At 40.6% G+C, this 19,359-nt stretch overlaps 2 protein-coding genes across 2 annotated transcripts in view; both read right to left on the bottom strand.

Moving 5' to 3' along the window:
• ttr (transthyretin (prealbumin, amyloidosis type I)) overlaps positions 1-4,050 on the bottom strand; it is a 4,804-nt gene extending 754 nt beyond the window's left edge. The window contains exons 1-3 of the mRNA XM_035653915.1: positions 3,973-4,050; positions 1,525-1,664; positions 1,307-1,442 (exon numbers count right to left, since the gene is read on the bottom strand). Coding sequence (XP_035509808.1) covers positions 1,307-1,442; positions 1,525-1,664; positions 3,973-4,044 — 348 coding nt within the window. The 5' untranslated portion in view covers positions 4,045-4,050. The remainder of the gene's footprint in view (positions 1-1,306; positions 1,443-1,524; positions 1,665-3,972) is intronic.
• Positions 4,051-8,252: 4,202 nt separating this feature from the next.
• LOC118321745 overlaps positions 8,253-19,359 on the bottom strand; it is a 20,530-nt gene continuing 9,423 nt past the window's right edge. The window contains exons 9-14 of the mRNA XM_035653215.1: positions 18,721-18,863; positions 17,517-17,738; positions 16,531-16,770; positions 15,793-15,926; positions 15,057-15,383; positions 8,253-14,960 (exon numbers count right to left, since the gene is read on the bottom strand). Of these exons, the coding sequence (XP_035509108.1) occupies positions 9,870-14,960; positions 15,057-15,383; positions 15,793-15,926; positions 16,531-16,770; positions 17,517-17,738; positions 18,721-18,863 (6,157 nt within the window). The 3' untranslated portion in view covers positions 8,253-9,869. The remainder of the gene's footprint in view (positions 14,961-15,056; positions 15,384-15,792; positions 15,927-16,530; positions 16,771-17,516; positions 17,739-18,720; positions 18,864-19,359) is intronic.

Genomic DNA, 19,359 nt, shown 5'->3' on the forward strand with positions numbered 1-19,359 from the left:
ACATCCTTCTAGTGTCAAACTCAGTCAAGACAATTGATGTATAAATCAAAGTGAATATTGAAGAGAAAGAGGCCTTTAGATGATGATAACATGACTTTTAGCCACATTGTTCTGGGAAGTGTGTCCTCACTGGGGGGACACAGCAGAATAGCAAACAGCTGGTTGAACATGCTAATGTAAATACTGACTTCAGCACTGTCCTGATGTACTGCTGTCTGGCTTCAAGATAAGACCAAATAACAGCAGATAAGCCTTTACACTGCCTGGCACTATAACACACACTATAAGAACTGCTCGTCTGATGGTCAAATAGCTTCAGGAATCCCCTTCCCCACACCCTTCTGACCTTTCTGGATTGGTAGGGCTGTGGTCAATCATTTCTGTAACAATCTGACATTCACTCACAGTCCCTCATCTCTGTATTTAAATATCGCTAACCCTAAACCACCATCCAGTGTAACCATTCAGAACATCTATAAGTGCAGTGAGGAAATTTCATTTATCTTTCCCTATCTTTAAGGGGGTTCATGTCACAAAATCACAAGATCATTTGAGAATTCATTTTACCACGATTCAAGCTTATGTGCTTGTGTCTAACCACAGTGGTTTGGACCAATCAGTGCCCTCTGAGGAACTACTGGCAGCTACAGAATGAGCTACGGCATGGTTTATTGATGTGTGTGTGCGAAGTGACGGTTTACTCAAAAACAACAATGGCAGCTGCTAAAGAGGTTAGCGTAGCTGCTGCTAGCATCAGTTCTATCAGAACTGTTTCTTCATTGAAAGAGCAAAGAACACCACTGAAGGCTTTTCTCCATGGAAAAGATGTTTTCTCTCTTCTCCTGACTTCAGTCAGTTTGACTAAGTAATATGGTTTATTGATCTGAATCAAGTTCACCCATGATAGATGGTGGACAGATGGATCATCCAATCACCTGTGAAGAACCAGAAGACGTACTGTAGCTCTGACCAGCAGAGCAGTGCTTGGACAACAGGAGTACAACACCATATGCCAAAAATGGCAAAATTGTTCAGGGCCCGACACTCGCAACAGCCTAGCTCTGTTGGCTTTTGCCAGTTTGTCTTTCTCTGTTGGTTTATCTTTGCTGGCCTGTCTGTGTTGGTCGTTCTGTCTCTGTTAGGGTATTCAACCTTTGTTGCCAGTACAGAACTTCCATTCCCTGCACTGCGCTCATTACTGGAATTTGGAAAACAGCCTGGAACTGGAGATGAATCTCAGATTAAAGTAAGCATATGGAAAAATTATCTAAATATTAATAAGGGATTCTTCACATTCTATACTCACATCAGCTGCTTCATGGAACGGCGTGCTCCCCTCATTCTTCCAGTAAGCTTTGGTGTCAAACTCAACACGATACACTCCTGCTGGGAACTGCTGCTCTGTGATCAGATCGTGGATCTCTCCAGTGGCGTCCGTCACTCTGCAGTGAGAAACAGTGACATCTGTCAGCAATAAACAGATGCATATAGCATATTTAAGGTTATATTTCATACTGTACGTACCCATTAGCGATATGTGTCCATCCCCCATCAGCAGCCTTCTGAGACACCTTGAGTGCGACTGATCCGGCTGGACTCCCCTTCACCGCATCCAGGATTTTTACCGTCAGAGGACACATTGTGTCGGTGCCCCCATGTTTCTCCTGCAGTACAGACACAAGATGGACTACGCCTCATCCTCTGTTGCTCATTGTAACAATATCCATCCTCACAGTAGCAGTATTGGAAAGCGTTGTTCTTCAAAATGACTTCAGGTCGTGCATTTAAAGGTCATGTGTGTAGGATTTAGTGGCATCTAGTGGTTTAGTTGCAGACTGCAACCCTCCCTTTCCAAGCGTGAGGGAGAAACTACGGTGGCCACAAACACACGGAAAATGTCAGTCTCAGAAAATATGTTCTGGGCATCAACATACTGTATATAAAGGTGGATGATGGCTCTCCAAAAGTGAAGTCAGAACATCTGGATCACCCCCTGGTGGTGCCTCCATGTTAACAGATGGGACATGGGCCAAACTAAAATGTCAAAATACACATCAAATAAACTTTTCCCAAAGAAGATTTCTGTCATTTTCAGGAGTTCTTATCATGCTGATGTATGTTCAAGTGTTATTTTTTTTTTGGTTTTAATTTGTTATTTGAAACTATAAAAAGGGGGTTACACAACATGATTGACAGCTGAGTAATTGAGTCGACCAGGCGTATGTGTGGGACTTCCATACCGCGGCGCCAACCCCAATCCCTAATGCACACAATCTGGTTCTGAATGACGTCACCACAGCAAGATGGCAGTGGCTGTATCTGGGATATTTTGGCTTTATTTTTGTATAGTGGGAGGAAGTGGAGACATGGCGTCCATCTTTTATATGTCTATAGTTCTGGGCTACTGTAGACAACATGGTGGTTCAACATAGCAGCTGCCACGGAAGGCGACCCACGGCATCCATAGATAAAAATGGCTCATTCTAAGTGAACAAAAACACAGCAATTCACATTTTCAAGTATCACATTGCTTATTCAGGTCAGAACGTTCAGTGAACACAATCTGTGCTGCCACTCATCCTACAGAGCTGTTATCTCTTGTGTTCACAGCACAGCAGAAGATGAGCAGAGCTGTATGTACATTATGAACCGTCACAGGCAGGTCACTGAACTGATTCCACCTCCAAAAAAATCGATTCTGACACTACCATGTGCTGCGTGTTTGTAGAAGGTTAGCTTCTAATAGTCAGTAATGGTGTTTTGGTGTTGTTAAAGTTGTATTTAAAAAAGTAAGTAGGACACAATGCTCACAGCAGGGCAGTCATCTGTTAACTGTGATGTGTTCAGGGACATCACATTTACCCAAACATTCAGCTCCTGCACAGTAATCTGAGGGAAGACTCTGGGTCCAATCGTATCTTTAAAACTGGGAGGTAGAGCTAAGCAATGTACCAGTGGGAAACACTGAAAAATACCCAAACTTTTAATGGAGCTCCCTTAGTTGAACATTATCATGTTATTATGGTCCAGCATTATATTCCTTACATTAAGATCAGTTCCTAATCATTGATGGTGTTGATTCATAAAGATACTGAGCATAAAAAACCTTGCTCATGCAGGTTCTAAGAAGCCCATTTGTAACTTATGCACCACTGATCTATAAATCTTAAATTAATTTAAAATTGATGGCACCTGCCTCAGTGATTTCCTCTCATTCAATGTCAGCACAAATGAGGGTTTAGTCAGGAACAGCCATGGACCAAGATACAAATGCGATAGACAGTGAATTAACAGTGTGAGTCAGTGTTCAATTTGGCGTATATGTGATTCACCAACCAGCACTTATTTTAGTGAGAAATCAGTTCATCTCTCATTCCCATGGTCTTCTTCCATAAAGTGCAGCTAACCAACAGAGGCTGGTGAGTTGATGAGACAAAATGTAAAGTTTGTATGGAACTACAGTTTATCTATATGGTTTATATTGATGCTGAATTAACAAGAAGACTGTTGACATGACACAATTTATCTTGTGTTCCTAGAGTTGTGTATTTTTATAGACGTGACCAATTATTAAAATGTCATATTTTTAGAGTTTGGTGTAATATTTACCCTGGAGAGCACAGTGAGCTTTTCAAACTGTATGATGCAGTTATCTGACATTGACTGCTGTTAGTTATTGGTTTGATAAATGGTTTAATAATGTGTTTATTGATCACTGCCGCTGGCTGATAATTATCAGCTAATCATACTTAACGGTAGTATGCAGTACTAGCAGGAGAATCACTTTCTAGAGAAATGTGTCTGGTGAATATCTGGTGAAAAATTCAGATTGTTTACATTAATTACATATTGTTGGAACACAATAACTAAATACAAACTAAATACAATATCTACAAATACATATTTACAATTATTTTGGAACATACACTCAAACTAACACATTATTGTACATAGAGCCACGCAGACACTGACCGTGGGGGTGGGGGCGGCGTTGCAGAGCAGCACAGCAGAGGTCAGAAGCAGACAGCGCAGTGGTTGAAGCATGGCGGGCTGATGGGTAGGCAGGCAGACAGAAGTCACTAGTGTTCACCACAGTCTCAGGCTTCTTATAACAGCAGCTGCCCCTCTCCCCCTTCTCCCCCTTCTCCCCCATCACTCGCTCCCTCACCAGCCCACCCTGCTGCCAGCCCTGTGGACCACGTCAGTACCTGGACAATGAATAACTACATCAGCTTTGGACTAAATCAGTACAGATGCTTCCTATATTCACAGCTATGATTATATTATGTTTTTGTTACCTTAGGATGAGCTGTTTTTATCTACAGAGGGAGCAGGTCCTCTTCTACAGTCAAGCTTGGGGAGTAATAGATTACAGTTACATTTAGTAAAAATGGGGATTATATAGCAGGATAATGATCAGTTTTTCTTTAAAATTATGCCAGTAAATCCTACGCACTGGTCCTTTAAGTCAAAAGTTCTGCATTCACTCTTTTAGTATTAGCAGTAAAAGTTCTGGTTTCATCTCTATGACTGATATGATTGTATGTGATGTTATTACATTTTTAATACTGACGCAGTCCAGTAGTCCGGTAGTTCCTGACATGAAAGGGCTGGCCCCTCCACAGGGTCCCCAGATAAATCAGAGGGATTGTCAGATAATTAATGGAAGAGGAAAGAAGAAAAAACAATATTGTGATAAACAAATTAGTTTTTACTTGTTGTGAAATATTTGATAAGTTATTCAAATGAAACCATGTAAGACGTTTAGAGGGAAACACCTGATATGTGAGGTAACAGGAAACAGGAAACAGGAAAAGGAAACATAACACTGGGTTTATTTACACCGATCAGCCATAGCATTGTGACCATCTGGGTACCATGGTGGTCAGAATGTTCGGCAGTCCCATATAACAAACTGCTCTGCACTGTCTGTTCTGACACCTTTCTATCAGAACCAGCATTAACTTTTTCAGCAATGTGAGCTAAAGTAGCTCGTCTGTTGGGTCCAGTCTTGGCTTCCCATGTGTATCCAATGAAGCTGGGCCCCCTCATTGACCCTGTCTCCGGTTCTTTTCCTTCCTTTGGAGCACTTTTGATAGGTACTGACCTCTGCAGACCGGGATTCACCCCATCAAAGAGCTGCAGGTTTTGTGTATATTCCTGTATTCTCCTCTTAATGTTTCGTCTAGCCATCACAATGTGTCTCTCCCTCTCTCTCATATATATATATCTCTCTTAAATAATTCTCCGCTGCTCTCTATCTCTCTGTAATATTATCTTCAACTTTTTGTAATTGTTTTCTAATATATAATAATAATGTTCTCGGCTATAAATATTCTCATCCACACAGGAGCGATAACCAGATAATCAGTTTTATTCACTTCTCTTCAGTCAGGTGCTCAAAAATGTTATGGCTGATTGGTAAGAGGTCACAAGTAAAAAGATTGGGAACCTCTGGTTTAATCTTTATAAAAATATATTTTGTAAACTTACTGTATATTTTTTAAGTGAAACTTTAATCTGAAAAATAAGTGACCATTAACTGTAGCTGTCAAATAAATGTAGTGGCGTAAAAAACAGCAATAAAAACCAAACAATTTTCCTCTACAATGTAATGGAGTAGACATATAACATAAACATAACATGAACTGGAGATACTTAAATAAATTCAAAACTGTATTAAGGTACGACGGAGTATTAGGGCCAGACTAAGAAAATTTTTTCTTAGTCATAATATTACGAGAATATAGTCGTAATAATACGAGAATAATATAATCGTTTTAATGAGGACCAACAGGCTGACAGTTCTCATAAAATTACTACTTTATTCTCGTAATATTATGACTTTATTATTGTAATATTACGACTTTATTCTCGTAGACTTAATATTACAACTTTATGCTCGTGATATTATGACTTTATTCTCATAATATTAGGACTTTATTCTCGTAATTTCCAAATAAAACAAATATTTTTTTCTCTTAGTATGGCCCTAATACTCGTACTTAGGTTACTTTCCACCACAGCTGTGTACTGTTGTCTAGTTGGAAATGATATGTGGAGTACTTTAATCAGTCCACTAGGTGGTGTAACAACCTCAGCAACTGTAAGTTGTGGCTCCTGTATTCCTTACATCACATGAACTTTGACCTTGGGGAGCATTTGTATAAGATAGGAAGAATCAATTTGTTGATTTAGTTTTTATTTGTTAAAAAAAGTTTGTTCTGGTTCTACACGTCCCATGATGCACTCAGACGTCACCTGCAAACATTACAGTAGGCCAGATAGAATGCCATGCAGCACTGTGCTAACTCAGGCTTTCATTCATTGAGCAGTGTGATCTGGGGCACAGGGTTGCTCACCTGGTAGAGTGCATCCCCATGTAGGATGAGTTCTTACTACAGCGGCCTGGGTTCGTTCTAAACCCCTTTGCACCCACCCCACCCCACTTTCCTGTCTAGCTTCACCTGTCCTATCAAAATAAAGAATGAAACTTGGCTTTCCTTTTGTGAAATTGTCATTCCTGTGACTAGTCATATCCAGCGTGAGTGATTTATTGGTGTGTACTTAAAGCCACGCTGTACAACAGGTTTAGGTGTACTCTTAGGTCATTTATCCAGATATGACCTTAAAGCTACAGTAGGTAATTTTTATAAAAACAGCTTTTTGTCATATTTGCTGAAAATGTCCCTACTACCCGCTACTGTCGGGATATAGTGAAAGTTTAATCAAATAATTATCATTAACACTAGCAGGGATAACAAGATCATTGGAACAACAAAAGTCACATAACAGCTTTAACAAATGGGGGTTGATGCCAGTGTATTTTTACTGCATCTATGCGAATGCACATGCAGGTGTTAGCGTGACACTGCAGTGTACACAATCACATCTCACAGCCTTTAGGGCAGAACAGATCAGATTCAAAGTGACGTGAGAACATGACGCCTCAAACTTTCTTAACAGCCAACTTAAACAAACACAAGAGGCAAAGAGGCACATCTGACGCTGTTCACAAAGTGACAATGACTCATTCCATGTTTTCTGTCTCCAGTGTTGCACGAAGAAGCAAAGTTCAGTGGGCTCAAACTGCTAATGCAGTGCTGCTCAAAAGCTTTCCCCAAACAAATGTGCTGTTACTACCCTCTTCCTGAGGTCGTCTGGGAGGCACCATATGGAAAACATCATATTGCAAACATCATATTGCAATTATCTTTGACAGATATTGCAATTGGTTCACTAACTTTTGCCCTCATCAAAGTTTACAACGTCTTTTTACTACATAATTGATATTCTCAAAAGTATATGGGATTCATAAACATACACCCATTATTTCATATAACAGATACTGTTTCAGAATACATAAAAATCATAGTAACACATTCAGAAGCTGCCCAGTACAACCACTAGGATCTGCTGGCCAGTGAGCAGGGATGTTTATATTAGAACCTTCTAATAACAAGAACTCTCTTTTGGTTTGGGACTATATTTCTGTTAGGGCATGAGAGACGCCAGAGAACACAACAATTCAGCAATGTTTTTATTTTCTACTTTTAACCACCTGGTCATATCAAAGTTTCTCATTGACAGATTTAAAACTATGTACCACAACCCATAAAGTTTTACTAACAAACAATTAAACCATTCAAAAACTGTTTCTCTGGTGTTTTTTTGCTGGATTTGCTTTCTACATTATTCCATTTATTGCTGTCTGTTCGTTCTGTTCTGTCTGGTCTGTCTGTCTGTCTGTCGTCTGTCTGTCTGTCTGTCTGCTGTTGTGTTTTCAACATTGATTTTTGCTCCCAGACTTGGACCAGATAAAAGTCACCACTATCAGTGAGTTATCTCATCACCGTGTGTCTGCTGCAGTCTATAATTTGCAAGCTTAAAGGTGGAGAAAGCGATTCTGGAGAAATCTAACACTATGATATAGTGCAAACGACTATGTACAAATGTATGTACAAAAATGTACAATATGTAAGTACAAATCTGACTATAATATAAATCTTAACTTATATTCTGAAAACACTGCAGTGTAAATAGTGTAGTAATTATATTTCCATGTTTATCTGATGATGGGGTTCAGGGAGAACTTTAATGTCAGGCTTGTATGTATGATACAATGGCTTTGGAAGGAAAACTAAAGAAAACATTTTAGTTTTTTGCATCATTGGCATGTAAACGAAAAAGCCCACTACTGACTGTACACTGTATGTCAAATTGACTGACTTGGTAAACAAATGATGACAGTATTCAGCATTTGTGACATTTTTATTGCAATCATAAAAAAAGGAGAAGATGAAAAGATAAAATCACCAAACTACTGCTTTAACACATACACCCTCATACAGGTTCAGACAAGTAGGTTTATAAATCCAGCATAGTTCCTGCGGCTTCTCTTTCAACCTATTAAACGTGTTCTGTCTAGTAATGATTTACGTTTCAGCTAAAAGCAAATAAGAACAGATGCATCTAACACATGTTATTATATGATCAAATGAAAGGTAAGACATTGGGTTGACCCACCACCAAAATTCAAAGGACAGGACTGCAACCAGCTTTACATCAGTTATGTTTGCAATCAAAGCTATAAAATAGGCATTATACAATCATTTTGACTTGACCAAAAACAGACATTTCTCTGTAACTGAGGATTTATCTCAAATTTATGTTCTCCAATTTTCCTATTCAGAAAAAGTTATGAAGATTTGCTTTAATGTAAAAATATGCCCATCCTCACTAACAAAGACTCTGACCAGATCAAATGACATTCTGCTGTTGGTGTCTCCATTCTAAAAGAGACAGAGAAACAGTTTCTAAGCAGCAGTGCTTGGTCTTCAGCCACTCTTGTATATTTGGTATTCTGTGGAATAAAGTAATAACAGACCTGCTGGGGCAGGTTTGACATTAAAGTGATGGCTGCTGTCAACTAGGGTGGCAGAGTTGGTAATTGTCCCCCCACCCTACAAAACAAGAAGGAGATTACAACAGTACAGTATCCTGATGCACAGACTTATGTCATTGCTTGCTGATTCAGTTCAGTCTGTCTAGATCAAAATGTTGAGACACCACTGGTGTCTGGGCTTACATGGCATACATAGTGTGTGAGCATTTTGCAGGTGTCAAACATTGCTGGTGTGTGTTGCCCTTCACACATCACTTTCTGTCTGTGTTTCCCACAGTCTCAACACAGAAGCATTCCGAGTGTAAAACAACTGCTGGCTAAAACAGCCTGGCTGCATTTTTTGAGGGAGTCTCAAAGTGCTTTCACACCTGTGGTTGGGTTAATTTGGTCCAGACCAAGGGTAAAATATTATACAATGTTGCATTTTAATTCTGTTTCGCTTTGTGTTCACACTGACTTTTTACAAATGAACCACGAGGAGTATATATAAAGTTATACAGACTGACAGTTAACTTGTTGATTGGAAAGTCATCCTGCATCATCAGAACCCACGTGGGGAAATTCCAGTAAGTGACACTTTAATGCTTTTAAAGTGTATATTATGACACAAAGACCTCATGAAGAAATGACTGATTTAGCATTATTACATGCATACGTGTTGTCATGGTAACCAAATTATTTGCATAAATATGTACATGGCTCATACAGGATTGTTGTTGTTAAGATTGTTTCCTGAACAGATTTTGATGATCTCGCCTGCTTGTTATGTCTCGCATCCAAGTGTGATTGCTGTGTTCACGTATGCTCAAGCGAACTGATCTATAGGTGGAAACGCTCCCAGCTAGGTATGTGTCTTTTGAAACTGGTGCAGAAAGTTGCCAATTCAACAGGTGCATAGGCTACCACTTCCACATTGTATAGGGAAACTGTATAGCTATATAACCCAGCTTCAAACGGAGAACAATCACTGTTGCTTACATTTTCCAGAAGGGCTTTTTAGACTCTTGTCCTTTTTAACCTTTCTGGCTTTGTTCCGAGCAGTTTGGCTGATAACTGTCTGAAGCTCTGCAGGACTCACTTGACTACCACTTGCCTCAACCTCTATAAAACCAGCTTTCCCCACAGTGTCTGGGCCTATCCCTGCTGCTTCTCCAGTCATATGCACGCTCTCATTCTGAACCAGGTAACCAGCCTCCTCAGCTACCTCACTTCTTGCAAGAAAATTTGCAGCTCCTGTCTCTGCTGAGGCTGGGTCTGTTTCCAAAACAGTGGTATTTTCCACCATTTTAATTTCTGAATAACAAGTTGGTGATACCTGACCAGATGCATAATCTATTCCCTCCATAATCTCTAGGTCAGAAGTGGCTTCTGCTTTGCCTTTTTCCAAAGTAAGTACTTCTGTGCTCTGGTAATCAGACTGAGTTGTTTCACCCTCAGCTACTTGTCCAGATTCCAATATGCTACCACTGGCCCCTTTGTCTTGACTTGACATAGAAACCTGTCCTGTGGCCACCCTGGATGATATCAGTTCCTCTGAAGATGTGACCACATCGTCCAAACCCACTATGTTAGCACCCCTCACTAACTCTTGACCAACAGTATCTTGTCCCCCATTAATATCCAGAGTTATGTCACCTATCCGAGAAGATTCTATCCCTTGCCTTACTTCATGTGTAGTAACTTCATAAGGCATTTCTTGAATTTCAGTCACCTTTGACATTGCTGCCACCTGATTCATCTCCAAACATTCAGTCTCTAAAGACTGAGAGTCCTTTTGTAACATCCTGTAAGACTTGATGCCTTCTTCCTCTATGTGAGAAATTCTGCCTGATGTGTCTTCTTTTGCTCTTTCAACATCTTGGTCATCTGGGACTCTTATATTTAGCTGTAAAGGTGACATTACTATATCTTCCTTTTCTCCATCATGTATGTTATTGGAGCACATGAGATATTCCCGTGACTGAGGACTTGTTCCTAGTGCATCTTCTCTTTCGTTTTCTTCATCTTGGTCATCTGAAATGCTACTTTTTTGCTGCTTAGACAACGCCTCTTTCTCTCCATCACTTACACTGTCATCTGAGATGAGCTTATCCTCCATGTGAGAAACTATATTGGATGCATCTTCTTTTTCACTGTCTTCATCTTCACTAGAAATGCTAGTCGTTTGCTGAACAGTTAATATCTCTTCCTCCACAATATGCTCCTCTTTCACTCCATCTCTTATGTTGTCCTGTAAAATAAGCTGATCTTCCAATGGAGGACCTCTTCCTGATGCAGCTTCTCTTTCAATCTCTGCATCTTGGTCATCTGTGATGCGAACATTTTGCTGTGAGGATAATTCCACTACCTCCACATTCTCCTCCTCGTTAACTGAGATTAAGGTCCCATCAACTTGAGGGCTTGTGTGTGATGTATCTTCTTTTGCACTCTCTTCATCTTGGCCATCTGAGAAGCCTATATCTTGCTGTACAGGTGACACCTCTTCCTCGACAATATACTCCTCTTTCGCTCCATCTCTTATGTTGTCTTCTGAAATGAGCTGATCATCCAGTAGAAGACTTCTTCCTGATGCAGCTTCTCTTTCAATCTCTTCATCTTGGTCGTCTGCGATGCTAATATTTTGCTGTGTGGATAATTCCACTACTTCTTCAATCTCCTCCTCGTTATCTGAGATTAAGGTACCATCAATTTCAGGACTGGCACATAATGTATCTTCTTTTCCACTCTCTTTGTCTTGGTCATCTGAGAAGTCTATATCTTGCTGTACAGGTGACACCTCTTCCTCCACAGTATCCTCCTTTTTTGCCCCATCTCTTATGTTGTCTTCTGAGATGAGTTGATCCTCCAGTGGAGAACTTCTACCTGATGCAGCTTCTCTTTCAATCTTTTCATCTTGCTCATCTGTGATGCGAACATTTTGCTGTACGGATAATGCCACTGCCTCTACATTCTCCTCCTCGTTATCTGAGATTAAGGTCCCATCCACTTGAGAACTCATGTGTAATGCATATTCCTTTGCACTCTCTTGCATATCCTGCTGTACCAGTGACACCATTTCCTCCACAGGAGCCTCATCCTTCTCTTCATCAGTATTGCTGTCATCTGATATGAACTTATCCTCCATTTGAGAACTTGTGCTAAATGCATCTTGTCTTTTAGAGTCTTCATCTTGGTCATCAGAGGTGCCAAAGCTCTGTGACACTCCTTCCTCCACAATTATCTCCTCTGTCTCTCTATTGCTTATACTGTCTCCATCTGATTCGACTTGATCATTGACTACTTCTGAGCCTGCTGTTATATTTTGTCGATTATCATCATCTTCTTTGTGAACAGAGTCTTTTGCTGTATGTAGATGTTGCTCTACTGTTAAAATGGTTGGCACATTAGAGCTCTCTACTTGTGCTAGTATAATTTCTTCTAACGCTGGTCTCAAATTTGGATCATCCAGATCTCTCTCGTCTTGGTTGGTTAAAACAGTGCTCACAGTCTCCAATGTTGTTTTTGCTTCAGCATCAGCAATATCTGTCTTTGCATTGGATTTGTCTATCATATCCCCTTCACTATGATTCACCTGTAATTCTGGCATTGTTTCTTGATCAGGAAATGACCTCTCTTTAGACTCATTCACAGTATCTGTTAAAAGCTCATTTGCAGAAGTTGCTGACAATTTATCACCCACAGTATTGAGTCCCACTTTAGAATCTAACAGTTGCTCCTGCTCAGCCTTAACCTCTTCATGCGCATTACTGATGAGAGTAGTCATTTCCTTTAAATTATCTGCTGTCTGGATACTATCAGAAGTGGCAATAAACTGATTTGTTTCTGAGTCTGAAGCAACTTTTTTTGCTAGACTGACAGCTTCATCGAACTCCCTTCCACTTTGATCCTCTGCGACTTCATTTGATAGAGATTCTGACCCAACCTCAGAACTTCTGTCCTCTGGACCTTCAACTGCACTGACAGGTTTCTCTTCTTCTTGCACTTCTTTGTCTTTCAATTGTGTTGCTTCCTGTATGCCAACAATTTCTCCTGTGTTGTCATGTATTTGATTGTCTACACTGCTGATGTAGTCTGAACCAGAAGGGGCTTCCTCTCCTTGAGAAAATGCTAATGTCTGTTCATTCTCTTTGTCTGTATTAACTAAATCAGTGACATCTGATCCATGTAGGAAATCTTCAGTGGACGACATTTTAGTGACCAAAGATGTAACTGCCTCGGAAAAACCTTCAGAGGGAACATGGTTTTGCTGCTGTTCTGATTGTGGAGCCTTAGCTTTTTCCTCTGCATTCTCTTGTGGCTCATCGGATTCTGTCAACTGATCTAGCACTATTTTGTCCATTGTATCTCCTGGTTTCTCTGCCACTGTGTCAGATTGCTCAAATGATCTCTGCAGTATATCTGACACTGGTAATGATTTCACAATGCCTTCCTCAAAATTTACAATTGTATATTTTTCAGATTTTTGTGTTTGATACTCTTGGATACCCTCATTGTCTTCAAATGCACTTTGGACTACCTCACTTGGATCCTCATCATTTAATGTTACATGTTGCTCTGATGTGTAGGTGATTACAACTTCTGATTGCTTTTCTTCAACTGTATCATCATGTATGTTCTGAGCTGAATCACTGACATCCATAAACCAATTTTTCATCATAACCTCCTGCTTTGGAGGCTGATGAGTTTTAGTGGTTTCAGCAGTAACGAAGGTATTGACATTGATGGTCTTGTCTTCCTTTGGTGAATCAATTCTCCATGCTTTTGGAATACCACTGGCATTCACAGTTTGTTCCAATGGAGTAATTCCTTGGAACTGGTTTACACTGACCTGCCTAATACCAACTGGACTTATTCCAGCTGGCCAAATTCCAGCCTGTCTTAGATCTGGCTTCACTGCCACCACATGTCCCATTCCCATTCGTGGCTGCCCAACACCAACTCCCAAAACAGTGACCGGCCCTAACCCCATCTGCCCAGGTTGCCCAACCCGTGGTTGCCCCAAATTTCTATTTACGGCAACAACATCCCCCTTTTTAGCAAAAGTGTGTCCTGGCAGAACAGCATACACACTCCCCTGGGCTGCTGGGCCTAACACCCCCTGAGGGGGAGCAGCCTCTTTTACCAGGATAGCACCTCTGGGCAAAGTGCCCTGAGGTGAGCCTGGATCCACCCCCTCTGCCTCTCCTGGACTACTCTTATCCGTAACTAACATATAATTACCATCAGGATTTGGCCCTATGATTTTCCAGCCATCTGCAGGGACTGAGCCCTGAGACACACCTGGGCTCACAGGTAGCAACAGGTTGGGGCTGACTGGACTGGTGGGGCTGGCAGGGCTTTTGGAGCTCTCAGTGTTCTGGATAACTAGCCCAGAAGAAGAGCCTGTGGGTCCACTTATTACGAGTCCAGAAGAAGGATTCTGGGGTCCACTGATTACGAGTCCAGAAGAAGGATTCTGGGGCCCCCTGACTACATAGAGGCCTGGAAAATTGGCTCCATGGGTCCCACCTGACAGAAGAACTGTGTTCTGTAGCTGTGGTTGAACTACATAGTGCATGGGCTGTAGTACAGGTCTGGTAGTATAGTAAACTGGCTGCTGCTGTAGTACCAATGTCTGAGTTTGATGGGGCAGAGTAGCAGACTGAATGATGTCAGAGGAATGACTGATGTTAGTAACCTTGGAGCGAGGAAGTGTCATGGACGGCAAGGCAGTGCTTACAGTGCTGATGGATGATTTTGAGATGTCAGTAGATGACATGACTTTCTCTGTCTTAACATCAGTATGTTTTGTCTCACTTCGCTCTATTTTGGGCTTAACAACCGGTTTAACAATATCAACTGTGGTTTTGACAGCACCTGCTACTTTGGGTGTTGGTGTAGGAGGGGAACAGATCTCAGCCAGAGTCTTGAACTTTGGCCCGAGTTCATTGAGGAACTGCAGGTTGTTGTCAGTCTCCAGGAGGCTGCAGCAGCCCACTGAGCCAGTAGGAGAGCCCTGGCCCTCAAAATCATACTCCAACAGACCGTCCTTTACTGGTGCTGCACACTCTGCTTTCTGTTAAAGGAAAATAAATAGCACAAATACTGGTGTCAATAAACTATGAACACTGGGCTGTTGAAAAACCAGCTGCATGAAAAGCTAACATAGTACCTGTGAGTAGTATTCATTGAGAAAAGCATCAGGTAGGGCTATATCTTCATACAAAGCTGTCCTGGTTTGCATGCCAAGTGTTTGCTTGCCGAATCTTGCGGTACCTCTACCACGTTTGAATGATTCCCTTGAAGACCTGTAGGCATTATCGACCGCCATGAAACTTTGGCTGGTTTCCTGAAACTTCTGCACGGATTCATTGTAGACTGTAGTCATCTGATGAGTTTCTGAGATATTTAAAGGAAGGGTGTTGAAGATTGGTACTGATGACATCTCAGCTTTCTTTTGGGTACCCAACATGATAGGGATGCTGTGGAGTGGCACTTCCTAAAAACAGAAGAAATCAGATGTTACCTATTAACACATTTAATGTATGATTTTAACTTGGCAATGTGGATATGTCACATGTGCTTTTTTAACCCACCACCAGCAAGCTTTCAATTTTACAGCAAGGGATGTCATACATTTTAAAAAGCACAGGCTTCATAAACAAACTACTAAGGTAATAGGTACTTAAAAGATAAGATGACTAATAAGATTTTAAAATTGGTGTGGACGGGTTGAACTCTCCATGTTTGTCCTTAGGTAGATCCAATATCTGCTCCTGGAGTAGCTCATATGATATCCCAGAGACACACCATACTGCCTTCGACGACCTTTCCCCTCTAATATCTTAGTGCACTTTATACACAGACGTTTACTTTTAACAATTAAGGAGACAAAAATGTCAGCCAACCTTATCCTCGCCTTTGCCTTCAGTGTGGTAAGATATGAGGTGTTCTTTGAAATCAAATGGCAGATCGCTAAATTGGTCAGGAAAGATTGTGTCTGCTCCTCCACACTGGCAGGAGAGCAGGAAAAGAGGGATGACTGCAGACAGAAGCAAAACAATCAGCTCAATGTACAGTTTTGTCAGTGTTTTAACAGTGACGAGAATGAATACTACCTTTAAGAATCCTCTAATGCTACATTTGTGTTGAGTCAGAGAGGTAATGACTTAATGCTATGGTTGTTTTTGAAGCTGTACTTATTAGAGGCAATTCTTAATATAATTAAGCCCAACACACCACCACTGATATTCTGTCCCCTTTAAGACTGTTAATCCGGGTGTCAGTTATTTTTCACAATAACGCTGTAATGTACACAATGGTTTCATTTTCAGTTCACTTCTTGGCCTGCTAAAAACGACCATTATACTTAAATGCATACAACTGATAATTGCTATACTGAATTAAAACCACCATGAATATTTGTTAATGAAGAGGCTTTCTTGCCTAATGCAAAGAGGTCTCTGTCATACACAGCATAGTTGGAAATGTAGTATACCTTTAGCAACTTTTGTGTAGGCCAGTAGCAACTCAACTTAGAAATTAATCAATTAAAAAACAAACCACAACAAATATTTGATTTAAACAAAGTTTGTGTTTATATCGTGTGATAATAATGTGTACCAGTGTGTTAAAACTCAACTCACACAGCATCAAGCACATTGCCATTAGCAGCAGTCCAATGGCTGGGGCAGAGAGCTCCGCTGAAGTAGTTACTAGTTTGGCTGCCCTCGAGCCGCAGTCCTCTGTTTCCACACAGGTACAAACATCCACAGTAAAAACCTCTTTGACTGGGCAGGACAGACCCTGGGCATCCAACACCTCCACCTGCAGTTTGTACAAGCCAGGCCACAGCGTCTCACGTGAGTGAAGAGCGGCACTCGTGTCTGAGGACAAAAAAGGATAGATGGCTGTTGCGCTCACACTGCATTATCATTATTGCTATTAGTTGTAACTTTAGCAGTAATGTCAGTATTACAGCAACACTACTACTAATTCTACTAATGTATGCTACCATGGCAAATCAAGTTGAACATGAAGTCCTTATATTGAATGTATATGTCATGTTTTAAAGTTAATTGAGTCAAATTTTAGTGGCACACTTTTCCAATTTTCTTTGTATATTCAAATCCAAAATCTTTAAACTCAAACTCTGATTTAAAGGTCCACCAGGGGCATCTGTTGGCAGAAACTGAATATAATATTCAGAGGTATGTTTTCATTTGTAAACAATCACCTGAAAATAAGAATCATTGTGTTTTTGTTACATTTGAATAAGCCGTTTTTAGTGGGTACTCTTCTACAGTGTCTGCCTAAATTTCTACAGTAGCCCAGAGCAGACAAACTAAACACTAGCTCTCAACACACTGGTCATTTTATGGGACTTAAGTAACTACTTCTATTTAATTTGAATTTGAAGATCTGAATTTGGAATTGGCAACACTATTAGTTGCTCATACCTTACCATAGCTTACTAACATGAGTTTTTTTCAGCACTTAATGTTTCTCAGTATAGGCAGTGATCATTTACACTGCAACAAGCTCTTGCTAAAAAGGAAATTATCATGTCACTAATGCAAGAGGAAAGAAAATAGTTTGTTTTTAAACCTAACCACTTGGCACATTTTCCTACCATTGATGGGTTCTACGTCCCAGCTGCCTCGCGTTCCATCAGGTATGATTTTGAATGTGAATGGTGCAGCATTGGGGTTAACATCCTGATCAAAGCCAGTAACATAGACAGTTTTTCCATCAGAGCACAGGCTGCTGTGAGTGCTGGTCAAGGTGGGACAGTGGTCGTTGGAGTCAGCCACTTGGATGGCTATTGTTCCTGTGGCTGTCTTTGATGGCACGTCTGAGGATGACAACAGCTTAGATAGTCAAACAGCACACAGACTGTATGGCATCACCACAAACTTTACACAAAATGATATGACTCGAACATAAGTCTTGAACGTTGCCTAAACTAACTGCTCTTTATGCGTTTGAAGCAAATATATATGACGTTTCTTTTCTGAGAACATTGCTGTACACATCTAATAATCCTCAATTTAAATAGTGTTTTGGTAAAAACGTGAAAGTGTTTTCTTCTCATAGTTTATCTGGAGGTCTGTGAAAACCAGCATGGATGTACATTATTTGACGCCTGGACTCGTTATTTGGCTGACACACCTTGAGTCACAAAGTGGTTTTGCCGGTTCTGTCAGAGATCGGTGTGCTTCAAGTAATAAATCACCTCTGGCAACAATGAACTTAATGAACTGCTCACCCAGCTAATAAACATACAGGTCATAGATCATGCTCAGAGAAGAAAAACGTTAATTAAGTAGAGCATCTTTTAGCAGCAAAGGCGATGGCTGTTCAAATAGAACTTTATCAAGAGGGAAGAAATTAAGCCCTATTGTTGAGAATGGGTTTACTGGGTTGAAGAGGTGGGTGTGGTTTACAATCAGCTGCAGGGGAGAGACGTCTGGGCAAGGCTTGTGAGAGCAGCGCCAGGTGAGTTGATTATCTCAGCTGCTACTCATTGAGTAATCACACTTACCTTTCTTAAGACAGTAATGTGCTGGACCTGGGAGGCCCGACACACATGACATAGAAGACACAACCGGAGCAGACCGTCCCGGACTTTTGAAGCAGGCTACGTTTTGTAATAATAGTGTGCACGGCTGACAAAGGAATAAAGTTGTCTTATTTATTGACATCTGTTGTTGGATTGTGTGCTGAGTGAACCCTTGGTAGCAGCGAGACTTGCTACGCGGATTATATGGTACACCATTATAAAGTAACAATTATTTAGTCAAATTATACAGATTAGAAAGTACAAAAGGTATTACCTTTGGTTATGGCCATAATCTTGGCAATGTAGGTGCCGTTCACCAAGAATGTTGACTCTCTGTCTGGTTTCTTGTTGAGTTTAATCTCAGCTGTATCTTCATCGATGGTAAACCAGTTATCTGGATCATAGGCTTTTGCATAACTGGACAACAATAGATATGTAAGAAAAGGAGCAAAAACATTAAAAGTAATAAGTGACAGGATACTATTTAACCAAAAGTAGTGATTTGGTTAAAGTAATAGTTCAACATCTGGAGAGAGAAACACTTCCACGGTGAGAATATTGTTAGTTAATTAATGCCTGTGTAAGTATATAGCTGAAGTTTGTCATTCTTGTGTGGCCAGCAGTGGTGAGATACTGCGCTCAGTTTCGACTCCCCATATAACAGGAAACAATTGGTGGCCTGCCTCACACGTTCTCGTACATAGTACACTAAAATGTGTTTTTGGGTGAGATATGATCAATGTAGTTGATCAGCACTGTCTAGATTGACAGTTTGATCTGAGTTTGGTGTGTGGAGCTGGACGGGCTCACTAAGAATAACTTATCAATCACAAAACAGCCACGCCATAAAGCATACCCTGCTTCATGGTCTATTTTACTCTAAATGGACCATTTACTAAATGAACATCATGCT

This window comes from Morone saxatilis, unplaced genomic scaffold (genome assembly GCF_004916995.1).
Source record: "Morone saxatilis isolate NCDOM2014 unplaced genomic scaffold, NCSU_SB_2.0 Contig12, whole genome shotgun sequence".
NCBI classification, from domain to species: domain Eukaryota; kingdom Metazoa; phylum Chordata; class Actinopteri; family Moronidae; genus Morone; species Morone saxatilis.